This window comes from Coffea arabica, chromosome 8c (assembly GCF_036785885.1).
Source record: "Coffea arabica cultivar ET-39 chromosome 8c, Coffea Arabica ET-39 HiFi, whole genome shotgun sequence".
In the NCBI taxonomy this organism is placed as follows: domain Eukaryota; kingdom Viridiplantae; phylum Streptophyta; class Magnoliopsida; order Gentianales; family Rubiaceae; genus Coffea; species Coffea arabica.
In genome coordinates, this window is record NC_092325.1 from 38,101,324 (window position 1) to 38,113,120 (window position 11,797).

General features: G+C 36.5%; 2 protein-coding genes across 4 annotated transcripts in view; both read right to left on the bottom strand.

Annotated features, from left to right (window-relative positions):
* Positions 1 to 4,754, bottom strand: part of LOC113707369 (uncharacterized) — a 30,463-nt gene extending 25,709 nt beyond the window's left edge. The window contains exons 1-2 of the mRNA XM_027229661.2: positions 3,695 to 4,754; positions 1,560 to 1,704 (exon numbers count right to left, since the gene is read on the bottom strand). Of these exons, the coding sequence (XP_027085462.2) occupies positions 1,560 to 1,704; positions 3,695 to 4,596 (1,047 nt within the window). The 5' untranslated portion in view covers positions 4,597 to 4,754. The remainder of the gene's footprint in view (positions 1 to 1,559; positions 1,705 to 3,694) is intronic.
* A 1,906-nt stretch (positions 4,755 to 6,660) lies between these two features.
* On the bottom strand, positions 6,661 to 10,742 carry LOC113706490 (receptor kinase-like protein Xa21). 3 transcript variants are annotated; one of them, XM_027228403.2, is made up of 4 exons: positions 9,434 to 10,738; positions 7,805 to 9,286; positions 7,149 to 7,561; positions 6,661 to 6,923 (listed from the first exon to the last, which is right to left on the bottom strand). In XM_027228403.2, exons 1-3 carry the CDS (start codon positions 10,512 to 10,514, stop codon positions 7,158 to 7,160), a joined length of 2,967 nt encoding a protein of 988 aa, XP_027084204.1. In that variant the 5' UTR covers positions 10,515 to 10,738; the 3' UTR covers positions 6,661 to 6,923; positions 7,149 to 7,157. The 3 variants fall into 3 exon arrangements, 2 of the variants coding, with proteins under 2 accessions (XP_027084204.1, XP_027084203.1); XR_003452030.2 differs by having other exon boundaries at positions 7,093 to 7,561; positions 7,805 to 10,742; XM_027228402.2 differs by having other exon boundaries at positions 7,805 to 10,739.
* Positions 10,743 to 11,797: the final 1,055 nt, after the last annotated feature.

The window sequence follows — 11,797 nt, forward strand, 5'->3', positions numbered from 1 at the left end:
ATAGATGATCTACCACTAACAGAGAGTAAGAAATCAAACAACAGAATGGAAAATGAATTCGATGGAAAATGTTGGTTGCATAGTTGAGTAAATGAGAAGCAGAATTCAATTAATCTGCAGAAAAACAAGACATATCAACATGAGGGATCAGCCACCACAATGCAGTCTTATATATAGCCTGCTGAAAGATGCAGCTAACTTGACAACAGCATACCATGATGTTAAGACAGACAATCACCCTTTAAACTGCACTACTAAACAAACGTCATACACTAGAAACCATCTTAGAGTCCTTTTGCATGTCCTTGTCATCAGAGCAACCATCTGAAGTTTACCGAGCTTAAAATGCCAAGGAGTCCATCATTCAGGAGGCTTGACATTCTTTGCCTCAAGTTTACAATCTTCTGAGTTGAACCCACAACCTTCAATTAGAGATGGAAGCCCAACCCTTGAACACAACAATTTTCAGGAAAAGATGGCAAAACAATAAGCAATGTATATAAAATACTGACCATCAGAACTGAAAACTGCCCCTACCTGCGGGACCCCTTCCTATTGAAAGCAAGTCTTCCTTTGGGACATCCCATTTATAGGAACCTTACATGCAACCCATATCTTGAAGCAAGTTTGTCTGCACCTTTCAGAATATGGAGAAAACTTGCCAAATTCATTATCACCTGATCTAAAAGTAAACAAAAATGATTCCTTTGTTCTTTTTTTGGTAAACCATTTTTCCATCACCCTTTCAGTCCATTTTAGCTGACTCCATTGTCAAGGAAATTCAACCTCCATCAAACATGCTCAACTTGCCAAATTATAATTCACCCAAGAGATTTCTTCCGCTGTTGCCACTCTAGAGGAAATTCACGTTCAATGTCACATGCAGCAGAGCTCTATGACCATGCACCAAAGCATCATTTTATATTCCTATACTTAGTGTCTTTGGTGTGCAGAAAGCCTCCCATCCCACAACTGCTCCCACTATGTTACACACCTAAAGCAGTCTTCAAGTAGAGTGCTTGCACCTCGGTGAATCCTGAACACAAATTTCCTTTCTGCAGGGTGCAGATGTAGTTCTACTCTTCTCCATTATAATTAATTCCTACTTCAATTTATCAATATTGCAGACAGTACCTTGCAAGAGCAGGTAGGAAGCTTTCACTGCTATTTGCAGTCATAGATTATTAACTTATTGGATTAACAGGAAAGCAGTAAAATACGACCAAATCCTCAGACAAATCAAGTCCTTGAAAAAAATTGAATTGCAAGATAATAGCTTCCCATCACAGAAGATCAGATATTTTTGGAACTAATATACAAAGAATAAGTGTGCACTTTTTTCTTAGAATGGAAAAGAAATAATAGCATCAGGATAGCCAAAAAAATATACATTTACTTCTGTGTCAAAAAGGACTCTACAAGATTTCACTAGCCGGCTACAACCAGTTTAAGGGTGACTCAACATAAGCACCATAGCAAAAATTATGAACAATTAACTATTTTTTACTAGCAAATAAGTTCAGCAGCTCAGATGTTTAAAGACTAAACATCAATACCACCTGAATCATCTGAACAAGACGGATGCAAGATGAAGAAAGTGCTTCTCCATAAACTGACAACAATTTATCTCGCACGGCGAACCAGGAATCTCCATAGTTAACTCTTCTTGGCAAAACCTTCCTGAGGAGACCTTCCAAAACCATTCTAGTACAACAACAAAAGGGAGTTGAATCAAATAGCTGGAGAACTTCTTCAAGCTTTTGACATATTAAAAGGAAACAAAGAAAAAATCTCAAAGTTAACAGTAACCGTCTTAAAAAAAATAAATGTCTTATCATTGGTACATTTCTCTTTTTTCCCCTTCTTTTGGTGACTTTTAAGAAGTGGCAATAGAAAGAGAATATATAGCAGACTTTTAATTACTTATCAATATTCTGTTGGTTTGTTATGCATGAAAAATTAAGATCTCATGGAGCAAAAAAAAAAAAAATAGCTTCTGCAATCTGCAGATAACAAATTTGTGACTAGGAGAATACTATTTTTGTCTCTCGACTTTTGACAATCTGACAATCTGAAAGATGTTTCATAAGAGACCAATTTTCACCTAGGAAGGAATTTAGAGAATGAAAAGACAATATGAGGTGCACACATAAGTTTCAAGCCTCTTGACAATCTAAATTCTACATCAATTGGCAGATGACTACAGTAACCATAACTGTCTATAACAGTTATCAATACACTAATTCCTCATGACATTCAAAACTTCCAATGTTGAACCATCAGAAAAACAGAGAAGATAACAAAGCCCAGCTTCTACGAGAAAGTAATCAATGTCAACAAAACCCCAATATACAAAGTGATAAAGAAGATAACTGCACAGTACACACATGCCTAAACAAGTTTCCACTTCCAAAGCATCAAATTCATAAAATCCTCAAACAAATTATGTTGATTAAATAATGCACATCCTGTGCTTAGAATGGTCAAATTATTCCAGGACACGTAATCAATTCCAGCCTCCTTTCATATGAGAATCACATAGTACATTGACCCTAACAATAACTACCTAGCCCATTAACTTACAAAGTATCTTTCCTAAATTTTCATTGCTTCTATACAATTTCAATTGCTTCTATACAATTTCAATTATTATTTTTCCTCCCAATTCTACCCTAACAAATAACTGCTGCTGGAAAACATCAAACAGTCAATAATTTTAAATACTTTCATGAGCTTCATAGTTGTGATGTATTTTATCAAGACATTAGACTCATTGCCCAATGAATCAAACAGATCAGATATCCACAAATAGTTGTATTCTCTTTTCAAAGATGCCAAAGTGGCTACTGGCTTCTATTTGCAATTTAGACTGATATCAAATACACACCCTCAAGATACTTAAACATTAAAAAAACAAAAAAAAACTATTTCTATATTTTTCCAGAAAGTTGCTGGCTCACTCCCATATGAAAGATACCAGCTGCAAATTCAAGAACAAATTCAAAAAAACATCTTCTCATTTGGTAATTCGAAAAGTATGTGAGAACCGAGCAAACAAAAGCTTCTCCAGTTTCACGTCAATCCAGTAACATATCCTTTTCATCATCAGAAAGTTGTTTGTTACTTTGTTTAGCATATCCGGACAGCACATTGAGCTTCAAATTTGCAAAAGGATAATATTGACTTCAAATTTGCATAATCCTAAAAACTTCAAATTCACATGGGATAATGGTCAACAAATAGCAATTTTCATTAGCATTTAATTCCTCCTGGATGAGAATTCCCTTTTCTCCCTTTCATAAGCAATATGTGTAGATATGTGAATACCATTAACTAGTCTTCAATCTCCATATTTCACAACTTTTGAACAGCAAACTTCTTGGAAAACTCTTTCCTCTAATAGTTTATATTTTAACCTATCCTCTCAATCTAACGCTCTCAAATTCAAGCACGCTATTGTGTCCTTTTCCATGCATGTCAATTCTGGTTCATTGGACAAGGTCAGGATACAGACGAAAGAGCCAACAAAATTCCACTTTCTACTTCTGATTTTCAATCAAAACCATATTCAACCAAAAATCACCAGCATAAACTCCAATTAATCTCGATAAAACATTAAAGGAAAATAAAGATTACAACATTATTAAAAAAAAAAAAACATCAACCATGTTGGTAAAATCACAACTGCACATACCGGTAGTCCATGTCCTCCACACCAAAATCCAAATGAAGATACTTTAAATGAGAAACCACCCCATCCAGCTCATTCTTGTCCAATAATTCCTTCATAGCATCTAAATGCACAATCTGGACACATCTTTGCGCCAACCTAAACACCCTATCCTCCACCTCCATTCGTTTCCCTTCCGTCCTCAATGTAATTGCCATCCCTGAATCATCCTTCTGAATCATACCCAGCTGTTTCTCAATATTCACACACAACACATCAAAAACCTCTGCATTTTCCAAAATTACCCTCTTCAAAACCATCATTTCCTCTTCCCCAATCTCCTCAACAGATTCTGCAACCCCCTCCCTCTCCTCCTCTCCCTCTACTACCATCATGTCCGGCCTCAATCGGCTCAAACCCACATTAGAAATCCTATCCAAAACCCACAAACACTTACCATTTTCCTTGTCCAAAATCCTAAAACCGTCCTCTTTCGCCAAAAACTCAACCGGGATATTGAAATTTCTAAAGCCGCCTTCATTTCCCTGAATTCCATTCAACTCTACATGCTTTTTAACACTCTCCACCACCCTGTAACTTACAATTTGCACATACAACAAGAACTCAGCCCTCAATTTCAAGCTATTTTCGTCGAACGACCAGAGCCCCAGAACGGGTTCATTGAATTGCAAAAGTTCGAGGGTTGACAAAAAGGCGAGGAGGGATGGGGAAGGGCAGGAATGGTGAGACCAGAGGACTGAGTCGAAGCGGCCACCTTTGGCTACAATTGTTTGCAAAATTGATCGGGCAAGCTCCGGGCTTCGGACTCGGAGACTACGTAAAGTCGCCCGAAGTGGCTCGAATTGGGCTAAAAAGAGATGGTTTGCTGTGAGTTTACAAAGGAACTCCGTTTCTTTGTCTTCCATGGATAATCTATGGAGAGATTAACCGGTATTGATGCATACATACAGCTTCGGTAAACGTCTAGGTTTCCGTCCAAAAAGGACCGCCGCAGCGGAGTTGAGATCGGTTAATATATAGTTGAAGAAATATGAGAGGGAAAGTTGGATGCTGGGATTATTATACAAGCAAGATGAGTTGAGCTGGGGATGCAGGAAAGCAAGAACGAAGGGGAGCAAGAAGGGTTAATTTCATTTTGCACCCTTTAAACTTCAATTTTAGAAATGAAACACCCTACTCCCTAAATTATAAATTTCGTCCCACTTCAATGCAATTCTTAGACGGAACGCGAAAGAAACAAAATTTTTTGGGGACAAAAATATAAATTCATGAGACCCAAAAAAACAAAAAAAATCCTCTCTCAGTGCTCTCAGTCCACTGAGATTCTTTTGGTCTACATTCATCTACTGATTCTTATATTCATCTTAATTTAATGATCCCTTCTCCTTGTTCTACTCCTCACCAGCCCGCCCAATAATCTAACTCTTTCACCTTTTCCAACTCAATTTTTAATCTCCAAAAAATTGGCAAAATTTTCTAATTTGTTGAAATCCAAGGTGCAAGCGGTGTCTTGCCCGTCAATATAGGCCTAAATTCTAAGATAATGCATTTTAAATTTTAGCAGTGTTTAGAATAGTGATTTCTGGACGAGTTTCTTGATGTCCAATTAGCTGAAATGAAAAGTTGCTGACACTAAGGTTCAAGGATACTGAGGATTTCAAATAACAATCACAAAACCAATCTAACTGTGTTAGAATTTTCAAACCTAGGTTATCCATGAAATTGGTTAAATCAAAAAAAATTAGTCGAGGAATTCTAGAAGTCAGATGCAGTTAAGAAAAATTGATTTTTTTTCATATCACACCCCATTGTCATCAATTTTTACATTGACCGCAAATGTCTCTTGTTCTTCAACATTATCACCATCGTTGTTGTGTTTGGCTGAGAATAATACTTTTAGCTGGCCTTTTTTTTTGGACATAGGGGTTTAAATATGGGGTGATTAAAGGATTGTCTATGGTCTGACCATGATTTTGTGGGTTTCGAGAAAATTTGGACTTTTTGCTGTAAATTGAAAGTGGAAATGGGATTGTTTGACGAACAAAAAGCAAATCATTGTTAGTATATAGGTTAGAAGGTTTTAGATACTTGCATAGTTTGATATTTTAATTCAAATTGGCAAGCTAAAAATGGGATTGTTTAACGAACAAATCATTGTTGGTATATAGGCTAGCAGGTATTAGATACTTGCAAACTTTGATATTTAAATTCAAACTGAGATAAATGTGACATACATTTAAACTCGTAAATACATACATTAACAGTTAACAGTGTAAAAAAGATTAATACTTAATGATATTATCAAAGCAAAAAAGTCCACCTTCATATAAGTTGGTATTTCACATTGCTTCATAAACTAATTTTGTCAAAACATTCCCTCGAAAAAAAAAGGAAAGTTTTGTCAAAATATTACACTTTGCCCCCTATACACTTTTTTGCTTTTCTTTTTCCCAGCTAATGGAGAGTCTGTTATTACTACGATGGTAGAATGTTCCCAATTGATACCGTCCCCAATTTGTGCTTCTCACGAATTTTGACCCTAAGTTGGGCTGCCAGAGCCAGCGGACGCGACTTGCACATAGATAAATTGTTCAGTCAAAAATCGTTTTCCCTTCTGATTTTTTTTTCTTGGCAGTTCCTCCAATTATTTAACATTTTATCTTTTTTTTTTAATTTCTCCTCCCTCTTCACTTCCATTTTTAACTTTTCTTTCAACCCGATATTGCTCAGGTTACTTACTAGGCCCTACTAACATTTTACGTTCAAAATCATCAAGATATGTCATAAAAGTATGAGAGCCCCACCATGGCTAGATCCATAGCTTTTTAGAGGCAAGATGACTTAATTGAGCAATATATGGATATGGTAATAAGGGAACATATGAATTTATTGTACAATTGATCCTCACCTTTTATCCCCTTATGTTGTTCTGATAGTAACTGAAATTTCATATAGTAGCAAAGTCAAAATTCAAAGAAAGTGGGAGCAAGACTATGCATTGTAAGTATAATGTGTTGCATACTATCCAAGCATAATATGGAAGCATTAAGATGTTCAAGCAGAATTGAACCAATTGACTGCCTTCAAGAACATCTAATTCTTAGAAAGAAAGACTACAGGAATATGTTTGAATCATCCCATTATTTTTATTTTCAAATGAAAAGCCAAAGGTGTCTTCTTCATTAGCTCACCCCATTCACAACTTCAGCTTGGAGATTCAGACCTTTTTTTGCTGCAAATCAAGAATTCATGCATTAGTATGAGAAGCCATCTTTTTCCATGCTTGTAAGCACAACACATAGCTTTTGCCTTTCTGTTTTTTTTTTGGTTTGGACTGGAATAGATTTTAACTGGCAGAACGAGTTAGCTTGCAAGCCTAGGTCAAGAATAAAATTCTTTACCTAATATAGTAAAAATGGACTTCAACTTGCGGGCTGTGTTAAATTCTTGTGTATACCTGTAGATATTAAGCTTCAAGATTTTCTTGATGCACCCTGACACCAAGGAAAACATCTTTAATGAGATGTAACTTTCTGACAACTTCATTCATATGCATCCTACCATTTGGTAATCTTGCAGAGCACTTAAGTCCAATTTTCAGCAGGGAAATAATGCACTCCATCTCTTTTCCACCATTGCTATTTTTCCCTCCAGGAGTCATATTTCTGTTTTCATCTCCCTCAAGAAAAAGCAACGGGTCCACGATCTCAGGAACTCGTTCATGCAAAGCCCCATCAACATAGTTATGCAGATCAAGATCACCCACGAATATATCATCTGTTGGTCTCCTCCCTGTAATCATCTCTAGCAAAAGAATGCCGTAGCTGTAGACATCCCCCTGAGTTGATGGCGCAAGACCCATTCCATACTCTGAGATTTTGTTTCTAGACATATTATTATTGGGTAGTAAAAGAAAAACTATAAAAAAAAACTAAGTGATTAAAATTAATCAAATGTTAGATTGGGGCATAATGGACCTTCTTTTAGAACGAAATGACTTAATTAAAATTAGCTACTATGCATCGGTGATTAGAGATCTCATAGTAATTATAATAAAAAATTAAAAAGAATTAAATAACATCTTGACCATAATAAGTTGTAATTTGTAATTACCTGGAGCTGCATAACCGATTGATCCTTTTATGGCAATAGTACTACTGGTTCTTTGCTCGGAAGAAGTGTTGATGTGTTTCGGGAGAAGCCTTGCCAATCCAAAATCACCCACATGAGCAACAAGATCATTGTCAAGAAGAATGTTACTTGGTTTTAGATCACAGTGAACAATCTCAGCTTCGCAGTGGTCGTGAAGATATTGCAATGCTGAAGCCACATCAATTCCAATATTTAGCTTCTGAAGAAGATTAAGACTTCTTGAGCTTGTTGCCTGATCAGTTGTCTCTGAAGGATGCAGCCACAGGTCCAGATTTCCATTTTCCATGAACTCATAGATTAGAGCTTTGAATTCATCACCCTTGGAATCAATACTGGAGCAATAACTCACGATAGAAACGAGGTTTCTATGGCGAATATTTCTCAATGCTTTGCACTCGGCCTTAAAACTTTTCGAAGCTCCGTTCTTTTGAAGATCAAGAACTTTCACTGCAACAAGCTTGTTGCCATGTTTTTCTAGCCTTCCTTTGTAGACAGCTCCAAAATTTCCTGAACCAATTAAGTTTTCTAGAGAAAATCCTGAAGTTGCACGATGAAGTTCATGGTAAGAAATTCGCAAGAGCTCATCGATTCTTGGGGGCATGCTAGAGAATCCGGCCACCATTCTTCTTTCTCTTTTTCGATGTACCAAGGAATATAACAACAATGCACCAAGAACTAGAAGCGTTGCCGGTAAAACAATGGACAACAATATGATAACCTTCAGCTTTCCTCTGTTTTTCCCCTTAATCACTGGGCAAGGTGGGAACTCCAATTCTGCAATGCCTCCACAGAGTTTTTTGTTGCCAGTCAATGATATTTGACTTGCATTACCGAAAATTCCAGTGTTTGGTATCTCGCCCTCGATGTCGTTGTAGGAAAGATTTAAGTGGCTCAAAGAGTGAAGCTTCTCAAGTTCTCTGGGTATTGGACCAGTCAAGTTATTACTTGAAAGGTCTAATTGCTGGATGCTCTTCCAAGAAGCCAAATTTGGTGGAATTGTTCCTTGGAAAAAATTGGCTTCCATATAAAGATTCTCCAGATCTGAACAATCAGCAAGTGAGATGGGTATATCGCCAGAAAATTGGTTGTGGGAAACCGAGAAATTCACCAAATGTACAAGCTTTCCAACTTCAGGAGGCAGAGAACCAGTGAAAGAATTTTCACTTAATACCATAGCAATCAGTGATGAGTGCGTCTGCAGAAAATGAGGTGATATAATTCCAGTGAAGTTGTTTTGAGATATATCCAGATATTGCAAATTTTGACAGCTCATAAGAACATTGTCAAATATATTGCCCCCTTCAAACTGGTTAAATGATAAGTCCAGAAAGAATAGATTGGTGTTGTTGCATAGGGTAGAGACTATCTGTCCTGACAAGTCATTTTGGTTCAGACGCAATCCTTGCAAATTTGGTAACTTGCCAAAATCTCTTGGAATAATCCCTGAAAAAGAGTTCAATTCAAGGTCAAGTTTATATAGGTTGACAAAGTTTCCAAATCCTTCTGGAATAGGTCCTGACAGTTGATTTCCCCCCAGGTACAGTTCAGTGAGTTGTTTTGAGAGATTGGCCATGAGTTTGGGTATATTACCTCCGAAGTTATTGTAACCCAAGGCAAGAATTCTGAGATCACTGCAGTTGGTCAATGATGCAATAAAATCTAAATCTCCAGTTGAATTACCGCCGAAGAGGTTTGTGTCAAGATTTAATAATTGAAGATTTGTCAGATCTCCTAAATTAGCTGGAACTTGGCCTGCGAACTTATTATAGGGAAGATCAAGTATCTCAAGCCCAGAAGCATTAGTGATTGAAGATGGAAAGTTTCCATAGAAGTTGTTTCCCCCAACAGCTAATGCTTCCAGATTTGGTAGGGTGAGACCTATGTTGGTTGGGAGACTGCCATGAAAGGAATTGCCGCCCACTGAAATGACAGTAATGGCTGAACTATTAAAGATGGAGGCAGGGATTATACCAGATAGTTTATTTGCTGGTGCTGAAAAAAAGGATAACCTTTTTAAGAGCCCCATTTCCATGGGCAAATTTCCCTCCAGATTGTTAAGGGCAAGACTGAGTGAAGTCAGCGATGATAAGTTCCCAATGGAAGAGGGAATCTCTCCCGTCAAATTGTTTATGCTAAAAAATATTCCTTTAAGCTTCTTCAGATTGCTCAGCTGATCAATCGGAATTTTCCCTTCAAGCTTGTTCTCGATTAGGCTAATAGTTACCAACTCTGAGCAGTAGCTCAGGTTTGCTGGGATTTTTCCACCGATCGCGTTACTTGAGAGGTTCAGGACTCTCAGCCTGAAGAGGCGACCGAATTCTTGGGGAATCTCACCATGGAATTGATTCTCCCCAAGTTGGATGAACCTCATGAAGCTTAGATTTCCGACATGAGGAGATATGGTTCCAGACAACTGCTTATGCCGTAGAGTCAAGGCTATCACCCTCTGATGTCGAGTACCACATGTGACTCCTTCCCACTGACAATGGTGTTGTGAAAGGTTCCAGGAGTTCAGCACTCCCAGCGGGTCATTGTATATCTGCTTCTTGAATTCAAGCAGAGCAAGACGATCAGTTTCATTTTTAAATTGTTTAGAAGCTGAAAAGCTCATGGCAACTGAGAGTAGGAGAAAAATGCTCGCTAATGTTGATGATGAGCGAAGTCCCCACATGGTATTTGGAATTTGGATGAGCTGTGAAGGCAAAGATGGATTAATTTGCAACAAATTGATGATTGAATGATAAAAGTTTCTGCGGAATGAAAAGTATATAGCCCACACATAGAGAACAAAGAGAAATGTTCGGTAAGCTTCCACCAACTTCCACACTAATACTTTTCAAACCGTGAAAGCTGGGATTAACATTTAACCTGACTACTTTTCGTACTAGAATCATAGAAAAACGTGATTAATTGAGAATTCCCGGAGACCACACTTTGTACTTGCACTTGGTGTGCAACTTGATTTCTGGTCAACGTTCCTCATTTGATTGCTAGATGCTAGATCAGGACCATGGTTTTCAAGCAATATGGTCTGTTGGGAAAATGAGAGAAATATTGTTTCTTTTTTTTTGAATAATTATTCTTGACTAACATCTGAAATTGTCGATCATATAATAAAGGGTTAATCACAAAAACTCCCGTTAAGATTTAACCAATTCTGCATTTTATCCTCTAACATTATTTTTTTTTTCTCATTTTACCCCCTAAACCATTAGTCAACTTTAATATTGCCCAGATGTCAAAAAGATATTGATACCCTTAAGAGTTAATCATAGTAAATCCCCTTAACTTTTAGTTACTTTGCCCTTCACCCTCTAATATCATCTTTCTCTTAATTTGTCTACTTGTCCCTAAAATGATTAGTCAATTCTAATATTTTGTATCACTCAAAACAAATAATGTCTTAAAAAAATTAATATCCTTAATATAATAATAAAAATTATTATATATTTATGGATATAGATCTTGTTAAATTTTATCGCCGTAATTACATATATTTTAGAAAAAGAAAAATATCTCGCTCATCTCACATGATAAGGCAAAACATATTAGTACAAAACTAAATTGTAAAAACTTATTAAAGATCTATAGATGGGTTTGCTTGGATGGGAGATTATTTGAAAAAATTTTTAGAATAAAAACATTTTTGCAATTTGACATTTGTGAGATAAAAAGGTGGTTAAAAATAAAAGTGATTGAAAAAAGGTGTTCAAATGCAAAAAAAAAAAAAAAAAAATTTAGAAAAATTTAGCAATCCAAATAAATTTTAGGGTAAATTACTTATTACCCTCTTGTTATTTTACACAATACCAGGTGACCCCCCTAAGGTTTCAAAATAGCCACATAACTTTCCCATGATTTTATGTAAATTAAAAAATGAATAGAATATACAATCAGTTACGGCATTTATACCAAACGCGCTCTAAAAGTGCGTGTGATAAAATCTAGAAGTAC